Source organism: Neomonachus schauinslandi, chromosome 5, assembly GCF_002201575.2.
Source record: "Neomonachus schauinslandi chromosome 5, ASM220157v2, whole genome shotgun sequence".
Taxonomy (NCBI): Eukaryota; Metazoa; Chordata; class Mammalia; order Carnivora; family Phocidae; genus Neomonachus; species Neomonachus schauinslandi.
The window spans coordinates 153,450,287-153,473,623 of record NC_058407.1 but is presented as its reverse complement, the minus strand read 5'-3'; the positions used below and the strand labels follow the sequence as shown (position 1 = coordinate 153,473,623).

Below are 23,337 nucleotides of genomic sequence, written 5' to 3'. Positions count from 1 at the left end.
AATTTCTATCAATAGCTATTTTTAACCACGTAAATGTAATCATATAGGAGAGATGCATTTAAAATATAAAATTTTAGGGGCACCTAGGTGGTTCAGTTGGTTAAGCATCTGCCTTTGGCTCAGGTCATGATCCCGGGGCCCTGGGATCTAGCCCTGAGGCAGGGAGTCTGCTTCTCCCTCTCCCCTGACCCTCCCCCTTGCTTCTGTTCTTGCTCTCTCTCTCTCTCAAATAGATAAATAAATCCTTAAAAAATATCAAATTTATAAGAAGTCAGGAAACTACAGATGTTGGCGAGGATGCAGAGAATGGGAACCCTCCTACACTGTTGGTGGGAATGCAAGCTGATGCAGCCACTCTGGAAAACAGGATGGAGGTTCCTCAAAAAGTTGAAAATAGAGCTACCTTATGATCCAGCAATTGCACTACTTGGTGTTTATCCCAAAGATACAAATGTAGTGATCCAAAGGGGCATGTGCACCCCAATGTTTATAGCAGCAAGGTCCACAATAGCCAAACTATGGAAAGAGCCTAGATGTCCATCAACAGATGAATGGATAAAGAAGATGTGGTATATATATACAATGGAATATTATGCAGCCATCAAAAAAAGAAATGTTGTCATTTGCAATGATGTGGATGGAACTAGAGGGTATTACGCTAAGCAAAATAATTCAATCAGAGAAAGACAAGTATCATATGATCTCACTGATATGAGGAATTTGAGAAACAAGACAGAGGATCATAGGGGAAGGGAGGGAAAAATGAAACAAGATGAAACCAGAGAGGGAGACAAACCATAAGAGATTCTTAAATTCAGGAAACAAACTGAGGTTTGCTGGAGTGGAGGGGGGTGGGAGGGATGGGGTGGCTGGGTGATGGACATTGGGGAGGGTAGGTACTATGGTGAGTACTGTGAATTGTGTAAGACTGAATCAAAGACCTGTACCCCTGAAACAATAATACATTATATGTTAATTAAAAAATAAAAAAATCAAATTTTAATTAAAAGAATAACATACGTTCCACTTTGTTTTTTATACTTAGAGTGTGGCTGAGGTTTATTGAAGACTGTTATGGAAGCATTAGAGCCAGCAATTGTCATGAGAAGAATGTTGTCTAATATTGCCAGGGTCAGAGATGGTGAATGATAGGCTTGATTGTTGAAAAGACCAGTAAGAATTATTTTATTTGTCTTCACCTCAATAGAAAAGGCAACAATGCATAAGTGAACACAATCTTCATTTTCCATTAAGTATTTCAGTAGGTCACCTAGGATGAGGAAATAGCTTTGGTCAGTTTATCCACAAAAGAAATCATCTACAACATATGTTGGAAAAAGGAACAAATAATTTTACTTGGTTGTCATCCCTTTCAAGTTTCTTATAAAGATTATTTCAAACATTTGTCATTGTCTTTAAGCACTCTATTCTATCATTCAATTCCAAGCTCTCTCACTTCATAGTCTATGACATAGATTCCTACCTCACTGAGAAAACACAGGCAACATAGTATAGATTTTCTTATCTTTCTTTTGTTTTTAAAGATTTTATTTATTTATTTGAGAGAGAGAGAAAGAGATAGCAAGAGAGCATGAATGTGGAGGAGAGGGAGAAGCAGTCTCCTTGCCCAGGACCCTGGGATCATGACCTGAACCAAAGGCAGATGCTTAACAGACTGAGCCACCCAGCTGCCCCTAATCTATCTTAAAGAGATCCATAAGTATTTCCACTTATAGATTTTATTGCTTAAAGCAGAAAACAACCTCCCTCTGTGAAAAAAAAAAAAACTGGATTAAATAAATAAGAAATCACCTCTTTGAAGGTATTAGATATCTAAAAAAGCAATCAACATTTGTGGGATAAGCCCCTAGAAGGATGGAAATGCACTGAATGGAGCCAAACATTCCATACCCCTTTTCCCTTTAAGGCATTTTAGATTTATAAGTTATGGAATGCATTGGTAAATCCTCAAGCTTTCAGTGGGGCTCCTGAAGGTCTATACCCTAAGAGTAACGGTAAGGTATAGATCAGTTCTTATAAAAATTTCAACACAGTCTCAAATCACTTAAATCCTTGATTGGATTTAGATCCTCCCTTAATCTCACTGCCTTTCAGGAATTAAATTAAGCTTCCTCTGGAGAAGATAATCTCAAGTAGAGTCTATGTAATTTTCATACACAATATCTGGCATTCAATTAAAAAATTACTAGGCATACCAAAACACAGAACCAAAAAAAAAGCACAGAAAATAGAAATACATCCACATATAAACTAGCTATTAGAGACAGAATATTTATGAGAGAACTGAAGTCCATAGGAAATATCAAGTATTGATTTTAGAGTTGAAAAAAAAATCAACTACAATTAATAAATAGCGGGTTGGACACAAATGAAGAGTAGACAGGAAACTGGAAGACAGGTTGATTAGAAAATACTCAGCTAAAAGCACAGTGAGAAAGAGAACGGGAAACAAAAAACATAAATTACCAATATTAGAAATGACATAGGGGAAATTACTACAGATCCTGTAGACATCAAAAGGGTAATAAAGGAATACTGTGAACAACTCTACACATATAATTTGACATTTTAGATGAAATAGAACACTTCCTCAAAACACACAAACTACAACAGTTCTCCCAATATGATATAGGTAATTTGAATAATTATAATTCTTAAGGAAATTTAACTCATAAATGAAAAATTTCTCCCAAAAGAAATCTCTAGGTCTAGATGTTTTCACTTGATCTTAGCCAAAAGGCCAAGAAGCGATTGGGTCTAGATGTTTTCACTGGAAAATTCTACAAAATATTTAAGGAAGAGTCAACGCTAATTATACACAATATCTTTCAGAAAATACAGGAGGAGGGAACATTTCTGAATTCATTTTATCAAGTTAGTATTACTCTGATAGAAAAATCATAAAAGACAGTACCAAGAAAAAGGAAAATTACAGACCAATATCTTTCACAAATATAATGTAACACCCCTTAACAAAATATTAGCAAATAAAATTCATCAATATATAAAAAGAATTACAACTATGGTCAAGTGGGGTCTACCCAGTGCAATAAAGCATAAACAGGGAATAATAGGCATACAGATAATAAAAGAAGAAATGAAACTGCTTTTATTTGCAGGTGACATGACTGTCTATGTAGAAAATCCAAAGGAATTCACGAAAAATTTTTAAACTAATACATGAGTTCATCAAGGTTGCAAGTTACAAAATAAACAGACAAAAATCAATTATTTTCTATGCACTAGAATAATCATATGGACACCAAAATTAAGAATACAATACCATTTACATTTACTCAAAAAAGAAATACTTAGGTGTAAATTTAACAAAACATGTACAGGACATGTGTGATGAAAAGTACACAACACTGATGAAAGAAACAAAAAAGTTCCTAATAAATGGAATTCTAAATAAATCAGTTGTGTTCATGGATCAGAATATATAACACAGTAAAGATGTCACTTCTCCCCAGATTGATATACAGATTTAATAAGATTTTATCAAAATTCCAACAAAAAGTTTTTGTATTTATAGACAAGCTTATTCTAAAATTTAAATGGAAAACGAACTAAGCAACTTTAGAAAACAAGAAGAGTGGGAGGAATTGGTCTACCAGATTTCAAGCATGATATTGGTGATGGAACAGATACACAGATTAAAGGAGTATGAAAAGGGATCCCAAAACTGACTCACACACACCCAACTGATTTTTGATAAAGGAGCAAAAAAATTTTAATGGATATCATAATTTAACAAATGCTGCTGGAGCAATTGGACATCCACAAGCACAAAATTTAACCTTGACCCACAACTCACATTTATTAAGATTAATGCCATATGGATCATGAATTTAGATGTTAAGTATAAAGCTAAAACTTTTAGAAAACTATAAACATTTAAAATAAAATGTTCAGGGCGCCTGGGTGGCTCAGTTGGTTAAGCGACTGCCTTCAGCTCAGGTCATGATCCTGGAGTCCCTGGATCGAGTCCCGCATCGGGCTCCCTGCTCGGCAGGGAGTCTGCTTCTCCCTCTGACCCTCCCCCCCCTTATGTACTCACTCTCTTTCATTCTCTCTCTCTCAAATAAATAAATAAAATCTTTAAAAAATAAAATAATAAAATGTTCAGGATCTAGGGTTAGGTAATGAGTTTTAGACTTGACACAAAATATACAATCCATCAAAAAATGGATATATTGGACTTTATCCAAATAAAAAACTTTTATCCTGCAAAACCCATTAAGATAATGAAAAGATAATAAACAGTATGAGAGAAACTATATAAAGAACTCTCAAAACTCAACAGTAAAAAAAAAAAACCATCCACTTAGAAAATGACCAAAACACATGAATACACATTTCAGTGAAGATAATATACAGATGTCAATAAGCACATGAAAGGATGTCAAAGGCAAATGAAAACAACAATGAAATATCACTACATACCTATCAGAATGAAAAATAAACATAAAAATAGTGACAACACAAATGCTGGGAAAGATTCAGAGGAACTGGATCACTCATTCGTTGTTGGTGGGAATGTAAAAGGGTACAGTCACTCTGAAAAAGTTTTATAGTTCCTTCAAAAATCAAACACGCAACTATCATACAAGTCAACAATTAAAATTACAATCCCAGGCATTTATCCCATAGAACTGAAGATACAGATTCACATAAAAACCTGTACATGAAATTTCATAACAGCTTTATTTGTAAAAGACAAAACCTGGGAGAGGGGGGAAATGAGGTGTCCTTCAATGGTGAATGGTTAAACAAACTGTGGTACAACCCCATGATGGAACGGCTCATAGCATATGATGGAATGAATGATAGAACACCAGAGAATTATGTTGAGTGAAATGCCAATCCCAGAAGTGTACATATTATATGATTCCATTTTTTTGTCATTCTAAAATGATTAAACTATACAAATGGAGAACAGATTAGTGATTGCCAGAGTAGAGAGGGAATGAAGAGAGCAACAGTAGTGATCCTTGTGGCTAACCAAATATTCTGTATTAATGTCAAAACCCTGGTGGGGATATTGTAATATAGTTTTACAAGATGTTACCATTGGTACACAAGATCTCTCAGTATTATTTTTCACAACAGTAAATTGACCATTATCTCAAAATAAAAAGCTAAAGTATCAAATTCAGTGTTAATGGTTCTCTCCTCCACTTCTAAAGAGAAAACAAAATCTACTTTAGTCCTCTTCATATATCTTTCAAATCTATCTTTCTTTCCTTCTTTCACAGCCTTAATCTCTCTTGCCTCGATTATCACAATTACATCCCAGCTGACTTCATTGACATTGGATCTGTCCCCTTTTGAATCATTCCCTCACATTTAATTCAATTTGATAAGACTATTTCAATTATACACTCATTGTGTGCCAGGAATTGGGTTAGGTTCTAGAGATATAAAAGAAGTTGTGGCCTCTCCATAATTAGTTTGAGAGATGCACGAAAAATGTTCTACTGTAATTCAGTGAAATAAATTCCAAAAAAGAGGCATTCATCTAAATTGTGGATGAAAAGGAAATGTAAACTTTTGTTTGGGAGGGCAGGTGGCATTTTTCAGTTATTATAAGCTCATATCCTTTCTAAAGCACATACCCACTTATTTTATGGCTCTGCTTAAAAAGTTAGCAGTGATTTCCCCAGTGTTAATGCATGTACTATTTGAGAAGAAAGCTACAGATGAGAAATTATCTAGAAATCTATTTCCTCATTAATAAACATTCTTTTTAAAAGATTTATTTGAGAGAGAGTGTGTGTGTGTGTGTGTGCATGAGTGAGCGGGGCAGAAGGAGAGGGAAAGAGAAGCTCAAGCAGACTCCACGCTGAGTATGGAGCCCCACACAACCATGAGATCACAATCTGAGCCAAAACCAAGTGTGGATGCTCAACCCACTGTGCCACACAGGTGCCCCCCAAAACATTTTCTTGTAGTTTGGGGAAAAGAGAGAGCAAGTTATAAAGCATTTCTTGCTCTATCTTTATCCTAAAAAATTCAGTTAGAAAAGGTATGCAGGTTGGAATTGAAACCATATAGAATTAGTAGAATTCACTTATACAAGGTTCTGTGGCTAAGATAATGAGAGCACAACTTAGAAAAGTACATGTAAGTTTCTTAAAACAAAGTGGGACTGGTTAAGCCTAAATATTCTCTCTCTATGCCTAGATAATTTCTAGCTAATGAATAAAACAATAACAATTAAAAATGGATATCAGTGGGGCTACTGTATTATTCTATTGTATTTAATCTCATTATCAATATAACAAGTATATTCAGTTAATCATTTTACTTTTTTAACATAAGCAGTATACTGTAATTTTTAAAAAAATAATTATTTTATCCTTCATCCTCTGTCCTCATGTGTGACCTTGGTTAACAAATGCTTACTTACTACTTACAGCAGAGGAATAGTAGGGACAATTATTTGTAGTCAGCCAATCTATTACTTGTAGGTTGTAGAATCAGTATTATAAGGAACAATCATTTCTGAAATGTATTTTCACAACAGAACCTCAATGAGAGAAAAAAAGAACCACACAGGTTTGCCAATACTGCAGGCTGTTTGCTAACTCAGAACACTGTTCATCAGGTGGCAGTTTAAAAAAATATAGTATCTGGGAGGAACTGATGACTTGAAAGAGAATAAACTTTATGATCAGAGAAGTAATGTCATGTAGTGAGTGGTTTGCAGACATCAGGTAGGACAGGTTAAATTCAAGTCTCTGTTTTTACTACATGTCTGATTTGGTGCAAATTACTGGACTTCCTTAAATGTCAGTGCTCCTCATTTAACTGGTATCAGTAATAAAAATATCTACTAAATTGGGGTGATGGCTCATTTTAAATGATACACAGGTACAATACTTAGCTGGGTTCTTGCCAAAAACAAGTGCTCAGTAAATGTAAATTTTTATTATTACTGTCTTAAAAATAAATGTATTCAGAGGAGCTAGCACATTAAGTCTTTAGTTATACTGTAGCCAAATATATAGTTGACCTTCTTTGCAAATCACACAACCAGATCTTCATCTAAGAGCAGTCTTTTTTACCTAGAGTCTTACCTTGCACTTCCTTAAGTGTGTGTTTGTGAGACTCTAGCATGCTCCTAAGATGTTTTAGGAAAATCATGGTCAAATTAGAATTCCCAGAAATAGATAAAGGCACAATTGTTCGACCATATTGATCCAAATCCATTTGTCTGGCCTTTTCATCTTTAGTATGTAAAAACTTATTAGCCTCTGAGAGAAACGTAAAGGAACCTAGAAGTGCCAGTATCTGTAGCAAAATCAGTTTCCAATTCCGCCAACTGAACATTGCCCTCTTTATGAACAAGGCACAGAACTGCTGGTGATAGAGGGAATACTAAAGAAGGAAAAAAGAAACAGTATTACAATATTCATGGACCCAAACAGATCATTCCTGATGAAATTCATTAAGATGAATGAACACTCTGGAATTTTAGGGTAGAAGACCCATAAAATTTATCTAAATAAATACTGAGAATAGAATCTAAGCACAGTATGATACTACATAAGAGTATGATCAGTCTTTTCTTTATAAGGCAGGAGTCAACAAATTATGATCTGTTTTTGTAAATCAAGTTTTCCTGGAACACAGCTATATCCATTCATTTCTGTGTTGTCTATGGTTGTGTTTGTGCTACAAGGACAGGATGGAACGATTGCAAGAGAGACCATGTGGCCAACCCCACCTTACACATCTATTATTCCTTTATGTAAGTTTGCTGATCTCTATTGTAAAGTATTAAATACAGTGTTTAAGGTCTGAATTTTCATATAACACACTTGAAATCTCAACAGGATGATTTTCCCCAGACTCTTAACAGTCAAGAAAACCAGGCTTCTTTATAGGAGGAAGAGAGAATTAGAAGGAGAAGGAGAGAAATGCTGGGCAACTCACAAGGACTTCCCATACTGAGGACTGCACCAATTAGGGAAACATCCCTTATGCATTATCAATTCCCATTGCAAAAACTTACAATATTGGGCATGTTTGATTACTGAAAATCATGCTCTTTCCAGTGTACTCCAGCTTCAGTGAACTACCAAATTTCTGGGTTAGCAATTTGAAAAAAAAAAAAAAGAATTCTAAGACATAAAAAAGAACTGAGGAATAGCAATGGTGTGAGTGAGAGCTGTGATTTTTACCTAGACCTTTTTGCTTCTGCATTAGGAAATAAATTAGGTTGTGGTACAGACTGCTCCCTGTCTGGTAGGGTGCGGTGGTTAAGAACTCCACACTACCTTTGTTCAAATAGTAAACAAAAATGTACCTCTTGTGCCCTAATCAAATAAATATACATCAGGTTTCTTAGCAAAGGTGCTTACCCCAGTATTAAACATAATAGCAGGGCTTTCGTTCATGGTAGAACAATTTCTTGACATATTCCTATTCTGGTTCTTAACTGAGACTTCATTCATCACAGTGGGAGGTGGAGTTTGTTTAGCTTGGATATCTGTTTGTGAATCTTCCAGATTACTGACTCTACATAAAAAAAAAAAATAGTAACAAAGCATTGAATTTCAACTCTACCCCATAATATCTTGTTTGGAGAATGGAACAGGAGAAACATTCACTCAGAAGGCTCCTGGGTGGGGCGCCTGGGTGGCTTAGTCATTAAGTGTCTGCCTTCGGCTCAGGTTATGATCCCAGGGTCCTGGGATCAAGTCCCGCATCGGGCTCCTTGCTCTGCAGGAAGCCAACTTCTCCCTCTCCCCCTGCTTGTGTTCCCTCTCTTGCTGTCTTTTTTTTTTTTTTTTAAGATTTTATTTATTTATTTGAGAGAGAGAATGAGAGACACAGAGCACGAAAGGGAAGAGGGCAGAGGGAGAAGCAGACCCCCTGCTGAGCAGGGAGCCCGATGTGGGACTCGATCCCGGGACTCCAGGATCATGACCTGAGCCGAAGGCAGTCGCTTAACCAACTGAGCCACCCAGGCGCCCATAAATAAAATCTTAAAAAAAAAAATTAAAAAAGAAAAAAAAAAAGGCTCCTGGGTTTGCTTACTGACTTGGCAGGGGCATTATAGGGAGGCAACAGGGTAAACTCTGGTAGAAGAGTGGTTCCCAAACCCCAGTCACAGGACTGCTGGCAGACCATAGTAAGGCTAGGAAAATTAGGGCAAGGTATTGAGTGTTTCATTAAATTGAACTCATTCAAGTTAAAAATTAACATCTAATTCATACTTTGGGTGAATCAAAATATCTGCTCTTTTTTTAAATGATAGTGGTGTGAGGGGAGGGGGTGGGGGGATGGGTTAGCCTGGTGATGGGTATTAAAGAGGGCACGTTCTGCATGGAGCACTGGGTGTTATACGCAAACAACATGGAACACTAACTACATCAAAAACTAATGATGTAATGTATGGTGATTAACATAACATAATAAAAAAATGATAGTGGTGTTTTTTGGGGGTTATTACTGTAAAAAAAAAAATCATGTTGGTTCTCTCCTCTCCACACCTCTTAAATTTCTAATGTGTGACTCTGAGTTTGGTGAGTTTACAGAAGGGACCAAGATGTGGTTCCTCCTCCCCAATGGTTTTTGTTTTTATTTTCCTTATGCATCCTTGCTCACCTAAAAAAGACTTCTTCCATGGTAGTAACAGAGGCACCAAAGCTAGCAATCCCTAACTCGTATCGTCTCTTTTCCAGATCAGTAAATAGAGCTTCAAAGCTAGAATATGGATTAGAAAAAAAATAAGAAGGGGAAGGAAAAGGGGGAAGGGAGGAATAAAAGTTAGTACCAAATCAGAAGATTTTCATATTTATATATTTTTATTCTGAACTGATTTCCCTTCAGCAGTGGGGAAAATGTAGCTCATTCTTCACTTCAGTACTCGTAACAGAAACTAGTAAACTGCTCTAGCACATTGTTTTCCACTCTACTTAATTCTTGAAAACACATAATTTTGGTCTTCTAATAAACTACCATGAGACTCTATATATGCTAATAACTCTAGCTAGTTCACATGAATTATCACACACATATAAATGCTATGGTTCTTATTATTCAGTAAGTTTTTAAAAAAATTATTCAAATTAACAGGAGAAAAAAGCCACTCACATAGACAATGGAGTAGGTGCAATAGAAATAGGAGACATGGACAGAACTAAATGATTCAATAGTCAAGAAAAGCCATGGAAATTGAGCCAGATGCAATGTAGAGACATCAAGACTTTTAAAGAATATTTTTCCTGGAAAGATTTTACAGTACTTCACATTTATAAGATGATCTTTTCCAAAACCATCAAACATATTTTCAATGAGGAGCATTATATGCACACTCTGTGTTGGAGGAACTCAAAATTCCCTCTTTTGGAAGATCTATCAAAATTTCCTCCATATTCAAACTTAAATTATTTTCCATTTCTTTTTAGGTTTGCACATTGGTTCTAAATTTACACCATTAATTATATAGAACAGGTATAATCTACCCACATGACAGCCCTTCACATGTTTTAAGTCCATTTCCTCTGGTGCTTCTTCATTCCCAATGCTTGGCTTTTCAACCAGGATTCACATTTTCTTCTTTTTCTTTGATTTCAGTTAAGAAATTAATGTGTGCATCATATAAAATTTAGAAATGAATGTACAAAAATAGAAATATCACAATATCATGCCCCATAGATATCCACTGTTAATATACTAATATTTTGGCATATTATTTATTTTTGTTTCCTTTGGCTTTATACCATATATAACAAAATTAAACTGTATGAGGCTTTAAAATGCACAAATAGAGCACTAAGTGGAGATAAATGTTCCTTAACAGCTTAATGAATACATCCTGGTATGATATTATGAAAGAGTAAGATCTAAGTAAAGTGTAGATTTCTCCTTGGTTATCTTAAAAATGGGAAGTCCTGGGGCGCCTGGGTGGCTCAGTTGGTTAAGCGACTGCCTTCGGCTCAGGTCATGATCCTGGAGTCCTGGGATCGAGCCCTGCATCGGGCTCCCTGCTCGGCGGGAAGCCTGCTTCTCCCTCTCCCACTCCCCCTGCTTGTGTTCCCTCTCTAGCTGTCTCTCTCTCTCTGTCAAATAAATAAATAAAATCTTTAATAAATAAATAAATAAATAAATAAATAAAAGGGAAGTCCTAAAAGTCCTACCATAAACAGTTGACCAAAAATGTAGGTAAGTAAACAAAACAAGATTCAGAACATTATTATGATAGGATTTCATTTCTGTTAAATCATAAAACTAATTATTATTATTGTATCCATGTCAATGTATGTATATGATGTACAACATATTATACTCATGTCAGTATATGCATTTAATGATCCTGAGAAATATACACAGAAATTTTCCTGGTGATTATTCCCATAGGGAGTGATTATGGGAGACTTTCACTTTCTAATTCATACACTCCAGAACTAAGTAAGTTTCTTGATTTGGTCATGATGCAATCACATGTTGATTAGCACACCCTAGGCTCCTTAGTGATATTCAGTAAAGAAAAAAGATAGTAATAGATAAATAAATTAAAAAATTGTATGAGCCAATCATTATGTGAAAAACATATTTTTCTAATATATGTTTTTATATATAATATAAAATATATATATTTAACAAATATAAATATTGTATACATTATATATATTCTATATATTATACTTGAGAGGAACACAAAAAAATATTAAAAAGAAAAAAATTTGACCACCTTGAGTATAGCTGTTTTTCCCATGTTTTGTTATTTGTTGTATATATAATACATATATATTTGATAAATATATAGATGTTATAAAGACAATATATTGTCTACTTAAGGTGAGAATACAGAAAAATATAAAAACAAAAAAATGTGACCACCTAAAGTATACCATTGTTAACATTTGATGTACTTACTTCTATCCATTACAAAGTTTTTTTCATTACATATATTTTTAAATACTTATTTTTTTTACTGAGGCGTAACAAAGTATACTACTTGTAAATGAGTTTTCACATAAGTACATACAGTACATACATGGGTAACCATCCAGATAAGATAGAGAACATTTCCAGAATCCCACAGGGAGATTCTAACAAGTCCCTTCTTAGTCCCTAACTTCTTTCCCAGTGTCCATACATGCACATGCGCGTGTGCATACACACACACACACACACACACACACACACCCCTATGCATCTTATGGTAATTTTTATTATTTTTTAAAAAGATTTTAAGTAATCTCTATACCTAATGTGGGGCTCAAACTAACAACCCCGAGGTCAAGAGTCACATGCTCCAGTGACTGAGCCAGCCAGACACCCATGTTATAGAGGTAATTTTAATTTTAGAATTACATAAAGATTTTTTCTTTTCTTGAACTTCATATAAATGGAATCCTACAGCGTGTACTTTTTTTATCCAATGTTTCAATGTCTGTGAGATTCATCCATGTCATATATACCACTAGTTTATTCTTTTTTATTGCTATATTCTTCCATTTTCCTGTTGATGGACATTTTGGTGGCTTTGGTTTGGAGCTATTATGAATAGTGTCTACAAATATAAATACTCTTTTACATCTCTTCTGATGGACATTTGTCTTTAAGGTATATACTAGGAATAATTGCGGGGTCATAGGATAAGCACATATTTAGCTTAGTAAAAATGGCCACTTATTTTCCAAAGCAGTTTTACCATTTTATACTTCTATTAGCAATGAGATCCATTTATTATATTCATATGCTATAGTCTGTCTTTTTAATTTTAGCCATTCTTGTGGGTGTGTAGTGGTAATGTACTGGTTGGTCTCTTTATTTTTTGCAGGTTTCCTCATAGTTCTGGGAAGAATTCTTTTTTTTTAATTCATCAGATTCCTTTATTTATTCATATTTTTTAATGTTTCACTAAACTTTATTTTGTGAGATAGGGCTGACAGGTTTGCAGCAAAACCTTCCTAAAGCAAGGTGACAGATTTTTTTTAGTTAAGTTTTAAAATCTGGAAGAAGAAAAACAAGAGAATCTTTAAAATTCTGTAGATTTTTTACAAAACATTGGTACTCAAAAAAATTTTGAGCTAAGTGAGATTTTGGGGAAAAGAATACTTCCATAGGCCCATTCTCTGGTGTTGACATGACCTGCAGAAACATTGAGTGAACTCCATATCCGAAGATCACAAAGTACCTGGCCTCTTAATTCTGGGAAGAATTCTTAACATAGTGTTCTCTTTCAGTAGTTCTCTTTTCTGCCATAAGTATTGGTCAGATCTTTATAATCAATCAGGATTTCACATCATTTTATCTCATTTTCCCTCCTCCAAACTGTTCTAGAGTCACAGTGTCCTCTTTAATTTGATTGAGACTATAAAGCAGAGAATTTCTGAAGTTTCCCATTTTTGGAAAATATTTTCAAAGTAGGCATTTCTTATGATTTCTTAAATTGGTGCTTTTATTTCAAAATTCAGTATCCTTTCTACAGCCCATTCTTTTTCCCTTTCATCCTTATGAAAAGATTGATATTTATCCAGGACTGACTTATAATCAAATAAAACATGTGGAGGAACTTCTGTCCAAGACTAAGATGAGTTTTTGCATGATTTCGTGGTTTCTTAGTTATCATTCTAGGTTTTGATGTGTGTGTATGTGTTTTGCCTTGAATCAACCATGGGATCATTGGTGTCAATTTTTGAAGTTTACAATTAGAATGAGATTGGCACATCTCCAGTTTTCTAACACTGTGGGTGTTGATGGGAGAACATAAGGCTTTGTAGATAAACTGACTTGTGTTTTAATCCAACTGTATCACCATTACTATTTGATTTAATCTCTCTTGATTTACTATTGATTTAATCTTACTATTTGGTATAATCTTTCTAAATTTAAGAGTCATCTTGTAAAAAGAGTCACTTGGAAAGAGGGAAATTAAGTACACTTTATTTTCTTCCCTTATTTGTTGCAAACTTATTTCAATTGAACTAACATTTATTCCTCTGCAATCACTTCATAGTGATGTGAGTGTCTCATAGGCGCTTCATTACAGCTTGGAGACTTGAACTTATTTATAGCTCTGAGAAATACACTGAAAATTTCTACCTTTTTGTTTGTTCTTGTATTTTATTTTATTTTTTTTTAATTTTATTATGTTATGTTAGTCACCATACAATACACCATTAGTTTTTGATGTGGTGATCCACGATCCATTGTTTTCGTATAACACCCAGTGCTCCATGCACTACGTGCCCTCCTTAATACCCATCACCGGGCTAACCCATCCCCCCTCCGCCCTCCCCTCTAAAACCCTGTTTGTCTCTCACAGTCCATATTCTCTCACGGTTCATCTCTCCCTCCAATTCCCCACCCCCTCATTTTTCCCTTCCTTCTCCTAATGTCCTCCATGCTATTCCTTATGTTCCACAAATAAGTGAAACCATATAATAATTGACTTTCTCTACTTGACTTATTTCACTTAGCATAATCTCTTCCAGTCCCATTCATGTTGATGTAAAAGTTGGGTATTCATCCTTTCTGATGGCTGAGTAATACTCTGTTGTATATATGGACCACATCTTCTTTATCCATTCATCTGTTGAAGGGCATCTCGGCTCTTTCCACAGTTAGGTTATTGCAGACATTGCTGCTCTGAACATTGGGGTGCATATGGCCCTTCTTTTCACTACATCTGTGTCTTTGGGGTAAATACCCAGGAGTGCAATTGCTGGGTCATAGGGTAGCTCTATTTTTAAAATTTTGAGGAACCTCCACTCTGTTTTCCAAAGTGGCTGTACCAACTTGCATTCCCACCAACAGTGTAAGAGGGTTGCCGTTCTCCACAACCTCTCCAACATTTGTTGTTTCTTTCCCTGTCCATTTTTGCCATTCTAACTGGTGTAAGGTGGTATCTCAATGTGGTTTTGATTTCCCTGATGGCTAATGATGATGAACATTTTTTCATGTGTCTATTAGCCATTTGTATGTCTTCTTCTGAGAAGTGTCTTTTCATATCTTCTGCTCACTTTTTGACTTGATTATGTTTTTTGGGTGTTGAGTTTGAGAAGTTCTTTATAGATCTTGGATACCAGCCCTTTATCTGTAGTGTCATTTGCAAATATCTTCTCCCATTCTGTGGGTTGCCTCTTTGTTTTGTTGACTATTTCCTTTGCTGTGCAGAAGCCTTTTATCTTGATGAAGTCCCAAAAGTTCATTTTTGCTTTTGTTTCACTAGCTTTTGGAGATGTATCTTGAAAGAAGTTGCTGTGGGCGATGTCAAAGAGGATACTGCCTGTGTTCTCCTCTAGGATTTTGATGGATTCCTGCCTCACATTGAGGTCTTTCATCCATTTTGAGTTTATCTTTGTGAATGGTGTTAGAGAATGGTCGAGTTTCATTCTTCTGCATGTGGCTGTCCAATTTTCCCAGCACCATTTATTGAAGAGACCATCTTTTTTCCATTGCATGTTTTTCCCTGCTTTGTCAAAGACTACTTGACCATAGAGTTGAGGGTCCATATCTGGGTTCTCTATTCTGTTCCATTGGTCTATATGTCTGTTTTTGTGCCAGTACCATCCTGTCTTGGTGATCATAGCTTTGTCATATAGCTTGAAATCAGGCAACATGATGCCCCCAGCTTTGTTTTTCTTTTTCAACATTTCCTTGGCGATTCGGGGTCTTTTCTGATTCCATACAAATTTTAGGATTGTTTGTTCCAGCACTTTGAAAAATGTCATTGGAATTTTGATCGGGATGGCATTGAAGGTATAGATTGCTCTGGGTAGCATAGACATTTTAACAATGTTTATTCTTCTGATCCATGAGCATGAAATATTTTTCCATCTTTTTGTGTCTTCTTCAATTTCTTTCATGAGTGTTCTGTAGTTCCTAGAGTATAGATCCTTTACCTCTTTGGTTAGGTTTATTCCAAGGTATCTTATGGTTTTTGGTGCTATTGTAAATGGATCATTTCTCTAATTTCTCTTTCTACAGTTGCGTTGTTAGTGTATAAGAAAGCAACTGATTTCTGTGCATTGATTTTGTATCCTGCCACATTACTGAATTGCTGTATGAGTTCTAGTAATTTGGGGGTGGAGTCTTTTGGGTTTTCCACATAAAGTATCATGTCATCTGCAAAAAGAGAGAGTTTGACTTCTTCTTTGCCAATTTGAATACCTTTTATTTCTTTTTGTTCTCTGATTGTTGTTGCTAGGACTTCTAGTACTATGTTGAACAATAGTGGCGAGAGTGGGCATCCTTGACGTGTTCCTGATCTTAAGGGAAAGGCTCTCAGCTTTTCCCCATTGAGGATGACATTCGTTGTGGGTTTTTCACAGATGGATTTTATGAACTTGAGGAATGTTCCCTCTTTCCCTATACTCTGAAGAGTTTTAATCAGGAGAGGATGTTGTATTTTGTCAAATGCTTTTTCTGCATCAATTGAGAGACCATGTGGTTCCTCTCCCTCTGCTTATTAATGTTTTCTATCACATTGATTGATTTGTGAATGTTGAACCACCCTTGCATCCCGGGGATAAATCCCACTTGGTCGTGGTGGATGATCCTTTTAATGTATTGTTGGATCCTATTAGCTAGGATTTTGTTGAGGATTGTGGAATCCATATTCATCAGGGATATCGGTCTGAAATTCTCCTTTTGGATGGGGCCTTTGCCTGGTTTGGGGATTAAGGTAATGCTGGCCTCACAGAATGAGTTTGGAAGTTTTCCTTCTGTTTCTATTTTTTGAAACAGCTTCAGTAGAATAGGTATTATTTCTTCTTTGAATGTTTGGTAGAATTCCCCAGGGAATCCACGAGGCCCTGGACTCTTGTTTTTTGGGAGGTTTTTGATCAGTGCTTCAATCTCATTACTGGTTATTGGCCTATTCAGGTTGTCAATTTCTTCCTCTTTCAGTCTTGGCAGCTTATAGGTTTCCAGGAAGGCCTCCATTTCATCCAGATTGCTCAGTTTATTGGCTTATAGTTGTTGATAATAATTTCTAATAATTGTTTCTATTTCCTTGGTGTTAGTCGTGATCTCTCCCCTTTCATTCATAATTTTATTAATTTGGGTCCTTTCTCTTTTCTTTTGGATAAGTCTGGCCAGTGGTTTATCGATCTTATTAATTCTTTCAAAGAACCAACTTCTAGTTTCGTTGATCTGATCTACTGTGTTTCTGGTTTCTAATTCATTGATTTCTGCTCTAATTTTAATTATTTCTCTCCTAATGCATGGCTTAGGCATAGTTTGTTGCTCTTTCTCTAGTTCTTTAAGATGTAGAGTTAGTTGGTGAATTCGAGATTTTTCTGTTTTTTTGAGTGAGGCTTTGATGGCTATGTATTTCCCCCTTAGGACCGCCTTTGCAGTATTCCATAGGTTTTGGAGCAATGTGTTTTCATTCTCATTGGTTTATGTGGATTGTTTAAGTTCTTGTTTGATTTCCTGGTTGACCCAAACATTCTTGAGCAGAGTGGTCTTTAGCTTCCAAGTGTTTGAATTTCTGCCAAATTTTTTCTTGTGATTGAGTTCCAGTTTTAAAGCATTATGGTCTGAGATAGGCAGGGAATAATCTCAATCTTTTGGTATCAGTTGAGACCTGATTTGTGACCCAGTATGTGGTCTATTCTGGAGAAAGTTCCATGTGCACTCGAGAAGAATGAGTATTCTGTTGTTTTAGGGTGGAATGTTCTGTAAATATCTATGAGGTCCATATGGTGCAGTGTATCATTCAAAGCTCTTGTTTCTTTGTTAGAATGTTCTGTAAATATCTATGAGGTCCATATGGTGCAGTGTATCATTCAAAGCTCTTGTTTCCTTGTTGATTTTCTGCTTAGATGACCTGTCCATTGTTGAGAGTGGAGTATTGAGGTCTCCTACAATTAATGTATTGTTATCAATATGACTCTTTATTTTGGTTAACAGTTGGCTTATGTAGATGGCTGCTCCCATGTTGGGGGCATAGGTATTTACAATTGTTAGATCTTCTTGTTGGATAGACCCTTTAAGAATGATATAGTGTCCTTCTGTGTCTCTAATTACAGACTTTAGTTTAAAATCTAATTCGTCTGATATAAGAATTGCTACCCCAGCTTTCTTTTGAGGTTCACTGGCATGGAAGATGGATCTCCAACCCTTCACTTTCAGTCTGGATGTATCTTTAGGTTCAAAATGAGTCTCTTGTAGACAGCAAATGGATGGGTCCTGTCTTTTTATCCAATCTGCAACCCTGTGCCATTTTATGGAAGCATTTAGGCCATTCACGTTGAGAGTGATTATTGAAAGATATGAGTTAATTGTCATCATGTTGCCTGTGAAGATGTTGCTTTTATAGATTGTCTCTGTAAATTTCTGTTGTATATGACTCTTGGGGTCTTTCTCCTTTTATATAACCAACCCCTTAATATTTCTTGCAGGGCCAGCTTAGTGGTCACACATTCTTTCAGTTTCTGCTGGTCGTGGAAGCTCTGCATCTCTCCATCCATTCTAAATGACAGCCTTGCCAGATAAAGTATTCTTGGCTGCATGTTCTTCTCATTTAGTATCCTGAATATGTCTTGCCAGGCCTTTCTGGCTTGCTGGGTCTCTGTGGATAGGCCTGATGTTATTCTGATGTTCCCCCCTCTGTATGTAAGGAATCTCTTCCCCCTAACTGCTCTTAAGATTGTTTCCTTGGTTCTAAGATTTGCGAGTTTTACTATTAAATGCTGGGGTGTTGGCCTGTTTTCCTTGATCTTGGGAGGGGTCCTCTCTGCCTCTAGGACTCGAATGTTTGTTTCATTCCCCAGATTAGGGAAGTTCTCAGCTACGATTTGTTCAAATACATCTTCTAGCCCTCTCTCTCTCTCTCCACTCCCTCCGGGATTCCAATTATTCTGACATTGGAACACCTCATGGTGTCACTTATTTCTCTGATTCTATTTTCATGGATTCTGAGTTGTTTTTCCCTGGTCTCCTCTTTTCCCTTTTTATCTATTATATTGTCTTCCAGGTCGCTTATTCGTTCTTCCTCCTCACTTACCCTAGCTGTTAGATTATCTAGATTGGATTGGATCTCATTGATAGCATTTTTAAATTCTGCCAATTCAGCTTTCATTTCTGCCCTTAGAGACTCTATGTTGCCATTAATTGATTTCTCCATTCTGGCCATTGTCTTCACAATTGCTAGCCTGAATTCCATCTCTGACATCATGGTGATATCTGCATCCATTTGTAAATCTGCAGCGTAAGTCATGATCTCTGAGTCTTTTCTATTTTGGGGGTTCCTCCTCCTAGTCATTCTGTTGATGGGTGTTTGAGGGAATGTATAGAGTCCAAATTATTGACCAGAACCCAAGCAAGATCCACCTGTTTTCTAGGGACCTTAGGGTTGCTGGCCTCTTGTTTTCCCAGCTTGTCTTCTGGGGGAGGGGTCTGCTGCCCTGTTACTCAGGCAACCGTGTTTGGGTGGAGTTGCCCTGCCTCCCTGTGGTGGGGATGGGCTCAGCGTGAATCAGTTTTGGGGGCTTTTGTTCTCTGGCGGCTTTCCCTGGCGGCTTTCTGCGTCTCTTCCGCAAGTCAGAGCAGAAGAGACCATTTCCAACCCTCTGTCTCAGAGCAGAGAGACTGCAGTTTGTTCTTCAGTGAGCTCTCCAGGACACAGTCTCCGTTTCTGTCTGTGCTGCTATAAACTGCAGTGTCCTGGGTTGTGCGCCCCTCTGCAGCGCTCCCAGTCCTGCCTCCAGGTTGGGGCACGTCTCTGCCCTTTGTGCTTCTAAAACTGCCAGCCGCTCCCAGTTCACACGGGCGACCCCACCGATCCTGGTCCCACCCCAGGGGCTGCCCTAAAGTCCTTTCCCTGCTGCTACCAGTCTGCAAGTCTGTGCCCCGTCCCCAGCGTGTGAGGCTGTCGTTCACCGGCGGTGTAGGATCCCCACGTCCAGGCACCCTCCCGCTGCCGTTTATCCTCTGATATCTGCCCACAGAATCAGGGCTCCCCGCTTCGTACCTCGAAACCAACCACCTGCGATATTCTGTTTGTAGAGATCCAGATCTTCTTACATCTCAGGCTGCTTTCGTGGGTGCTCAGAGTGGTCTGGTAGATATCCAGCTCAATTCCGGGGACCAGTTGAAATAGGGTCCCCTACTATTCCGCCATCTTTCCTTCTCCCTTGTTCTTGTATTTTAAACTAAAAGATCATTCTCTTTGGTTGAAAGATGGAATCAAAACAGGATTTGAAAATTTTTCTTTCCTTGATGGCAGCACTGAAGCTTCTTTTCCTTGACATCCTTGGTGACAATATTTTCGTCTTTCTTTTTCTCATTTCCAGATGCCAACCTCAAAATCTCATGCCTTTAAGATAAGTCAAGGCCAGACTAGAGGAAGGTTATCAGGACACTTCCAGAGAGGCCTTGCATAACAGTTATCTGGATCTGTCATGTACACATTTAATTTCCCTTCTTTTTCTTCCTGGCTAATCTGCTGGACCTTATCTCAAATATTAGCTCTTCTGCTCTACAAAATAGATTCTTGTAACCCTCATACATCTTTCCAACTTTGCTGCTTAGGAGCGAAACCTGCTCAAGACACCCTTAATTAATATTAAATCAACTACTTTTTAAACTTCCTTTGAACAACAGATTGAGGTGATAAAATTCCTGATGATATTCTGTATCAGCTCTATTATTTATCCTTGTTTATTGAATTTTAGCTGTCATTCTATTTTTTTCATCTTTGGGATCTGTGGTCAGAATTTCATTTTTGAAACTTCCAAACAATCTTGAGGTTATGTTACAGAAATTTGCTTTTCTATATATCTTATATATATTCTATATAATGTTGGCCTGTGTCTAAATCTACTGATATCCTTTCTTCTTTCCTGCCATGAAGTTCCCCATGATGTGGTAAAGTTCCCATAAAATATCTGACTTTTTTTCCCCTTCAACCAACGTTTTCTTGATTATCAGATTTAGACTTACAGTATTAGTTTGTTTTAATTTCCCCTGTCTTTCTCCCCCCCCACCCACTGCCCCCCGTCTTTATAAAAGGTAATTGTTGGCAACAAACCTCAGAGACCCATCAGGATACCTGCTTTGAGGTAAATGAAATATTTGTTGCGTGTCTATACTTGAATTACTCTCTTTACCATGTTATCTTGTTTAAACTTTGTACCAGGAATAACACATTTCCTCCTTTTAATTTGTAGGAATTTCACAAAATGGTATTTGTTTCTTTCCTCTATTGTCCACCCACTGGTTTCCCTTTATATTTACAGCCCCTTATTCATGAATTTTAAGCATATAAATATTTCCTGATATGTAGCACTATTCTGGTAACTCTTTTATATCTCTGCATATCACTTCCATTCACTCCACTCACCATGCAACATTCTAAACTTAAGCTTCATTCCAACAAGTCTCAGCATCGTTTTACAGCAAGTTACAATACCGTTTTAAAATTTCAAGAGTACTTTCTGAAGAAACCAGGATAAGCAATAATTACATCAGGTTATCTAAACACCAATCATTTTACATTCTCTGGGCTCATACCTGTGCGTATACTCTTTGGGTAGAATAAAAGATACTTCATTATTAACATTCTTCTCCAAAGTGGCTGTTGGTATATGATACTGAAGCAATTTGCAGATTTCTTCAACATTACAGTGAGCTTCCTTCACCATGACAATGTGGTATCCCACACCTGAGAAAATCCATTTAGAAGAACAAATAAAACAAGTTTGTATTTCCAATATTCTTGGGAGACCATAGTTGGCTTTCCATAGTTTGGGTTAGCTAGAAGATAAGGCATGTTAATCATATGATTATAAGTCTAAGAAGTCTACTAACTACTTCTTTTGTAATTTCATTCATTTTCTTAGGGACTGATAGAACAGAGGTGGAAACAAAAGCTCTCTTATATGGCCTCTTGTTCTATTGACACTGAAATATGAGAAGACAAGGTTAATATTCATTAAACAGATATATATTTGGTGCTTATTATATGTAAGGCAGTAAATTAATCAGATAAAAGTCCCTTCCTCCAGAGATCTGAGAAATCTTTCCAAAGTGCTCTCTACCTCCACCAGCTGCACTATACTAGTCTTGCAAAGCTGGAGGAAAGGGTAGGGAGGAGAAAAAAAAATGCCTCCAGGGCACTATAGAACTTTCTGGAAAACATTGCAGTGGTACTCTGATAGCTCAGGGCAGGACAAGAGAGATGAGAGAAACACTTCTGGGGTACATCAGTCCTTCACTGCAATGGCCCTTTGAGGGTTAGAGAGAGGGCAGCAGAATAGACAGAAAACCTTTAAGGTGAAGAAAATAGTGCAGAAATGGAAATCGAAGAGCATCTGTCAGATACAAAAAGCTGGGAACTGGACTAGAGCTTAAAGAGATCTCCATGGTCTCATTCATGTACAGATCCCAACCTCTGCTAAGACTAAAATCCTGATTTTATTACTAAAACATTTGAAGACAGTGATGGAGAGAATCTAAACAAAGGTGTAATACATCCCAGTATTTTATGTGAGTCCCATGATAACCACAAAGAAAATATGTCTAGAAATTACACACAAAAAAGAAATCAAAGTATATCAATACAAAAAATCAGTAAAAAGGACATGAAGACAGCAAGACAGGAAAAGAGGGACACAAGAAGTATAAGACAAACAGAACACGAGTAACAAAGTAGTACTTCCCTATCAAAATCAATATTAAATATAAACAAATTAAACTCTTCAATCAAAAGACAGAACTGAATAGATTTAAAAAAAAAGTAAGATCCTCTCCTATAAGAAAACACTGGGTAAAAGCTTCTTGACATTGGTCTTGGCAATGATGTTTTTTGGATATGAAACCAAAAGCATAGCAAAGAAAGTAAAAAATAGAGAAGTGTGACCACAACAAACTAAAAAGATTCTGGGGGCGCCTGGATGGCTTAGTTAGTTAAGCATCCAACTCTTGGTTTCGGCTCAGATTGGGATCTCATGGTCGTGGGACTGAGCCCTGAGTCAGGCTCTGTGCTCAGTGGAGAGTCTGCTTGAAGATTCTCTCCCTCTGCACCTCCCTCCATTCCCTATCTCTCTCTCTCACTCTCTAAAATAAATCAATAAATCATTTTGGATCACTACATCAAAAACTAATGATGTATTGTATGGTGACTAACATAACATAATTAAATAAAATAAAACTAAAAAAAAATTAAAAAAATAAAAATATTCTGAATGGCAAAAGAAATAATCAGCAAAATGGAAAGGCAACCTACAGAATAAAAGAAAATGCTTGCAAACCAAAAATTCCTAGGAGAAAACACAGGAAGTAATCTCTTTGACATTGACTATAGAAACATTTTTCTAGATAGGTCTCCTCTGGCAAGGGAAA

General features: G+C 36.6%; 1 protein-coding gene across 1 annotated transcript in view; it reads right to left on the bottom strand.

Annotated features, from left to right (window-relative positions):
- LOC110582271 (phospholipid-transporting ATPase ABCA3-like) overlaps positions 1–23,337 on the bottom strand; it is a 142,530-nt gene that overhangs the window by 59,902 nt on the left and 59,291 nt on the right. The window contains exons 15-19 of the mRNA XM_044915267.1: positions 21,508–21,658; positions 9,640–9,738; positions 8,391–8,547; positions 7,104–7,404; positions 1,021–1,270 (exon numbers count right to left, since the gene is read on the bottom strand). Coding sequence (XP_044771202.1) covers positions 1,021–1,270; positions 7,104–7,404; positions 8,391–8,547; positions 9,640–9,738; positions 21,508–21,658 — 958 coding nt within the window. The remainder of the gene's footprint in view (positions 1–1,020; positions 1,271–7,103; positions 7,405–8,390; positions 8,548–9,639; positions 9,739–21,507; positions 21,659–23,337) is intronic.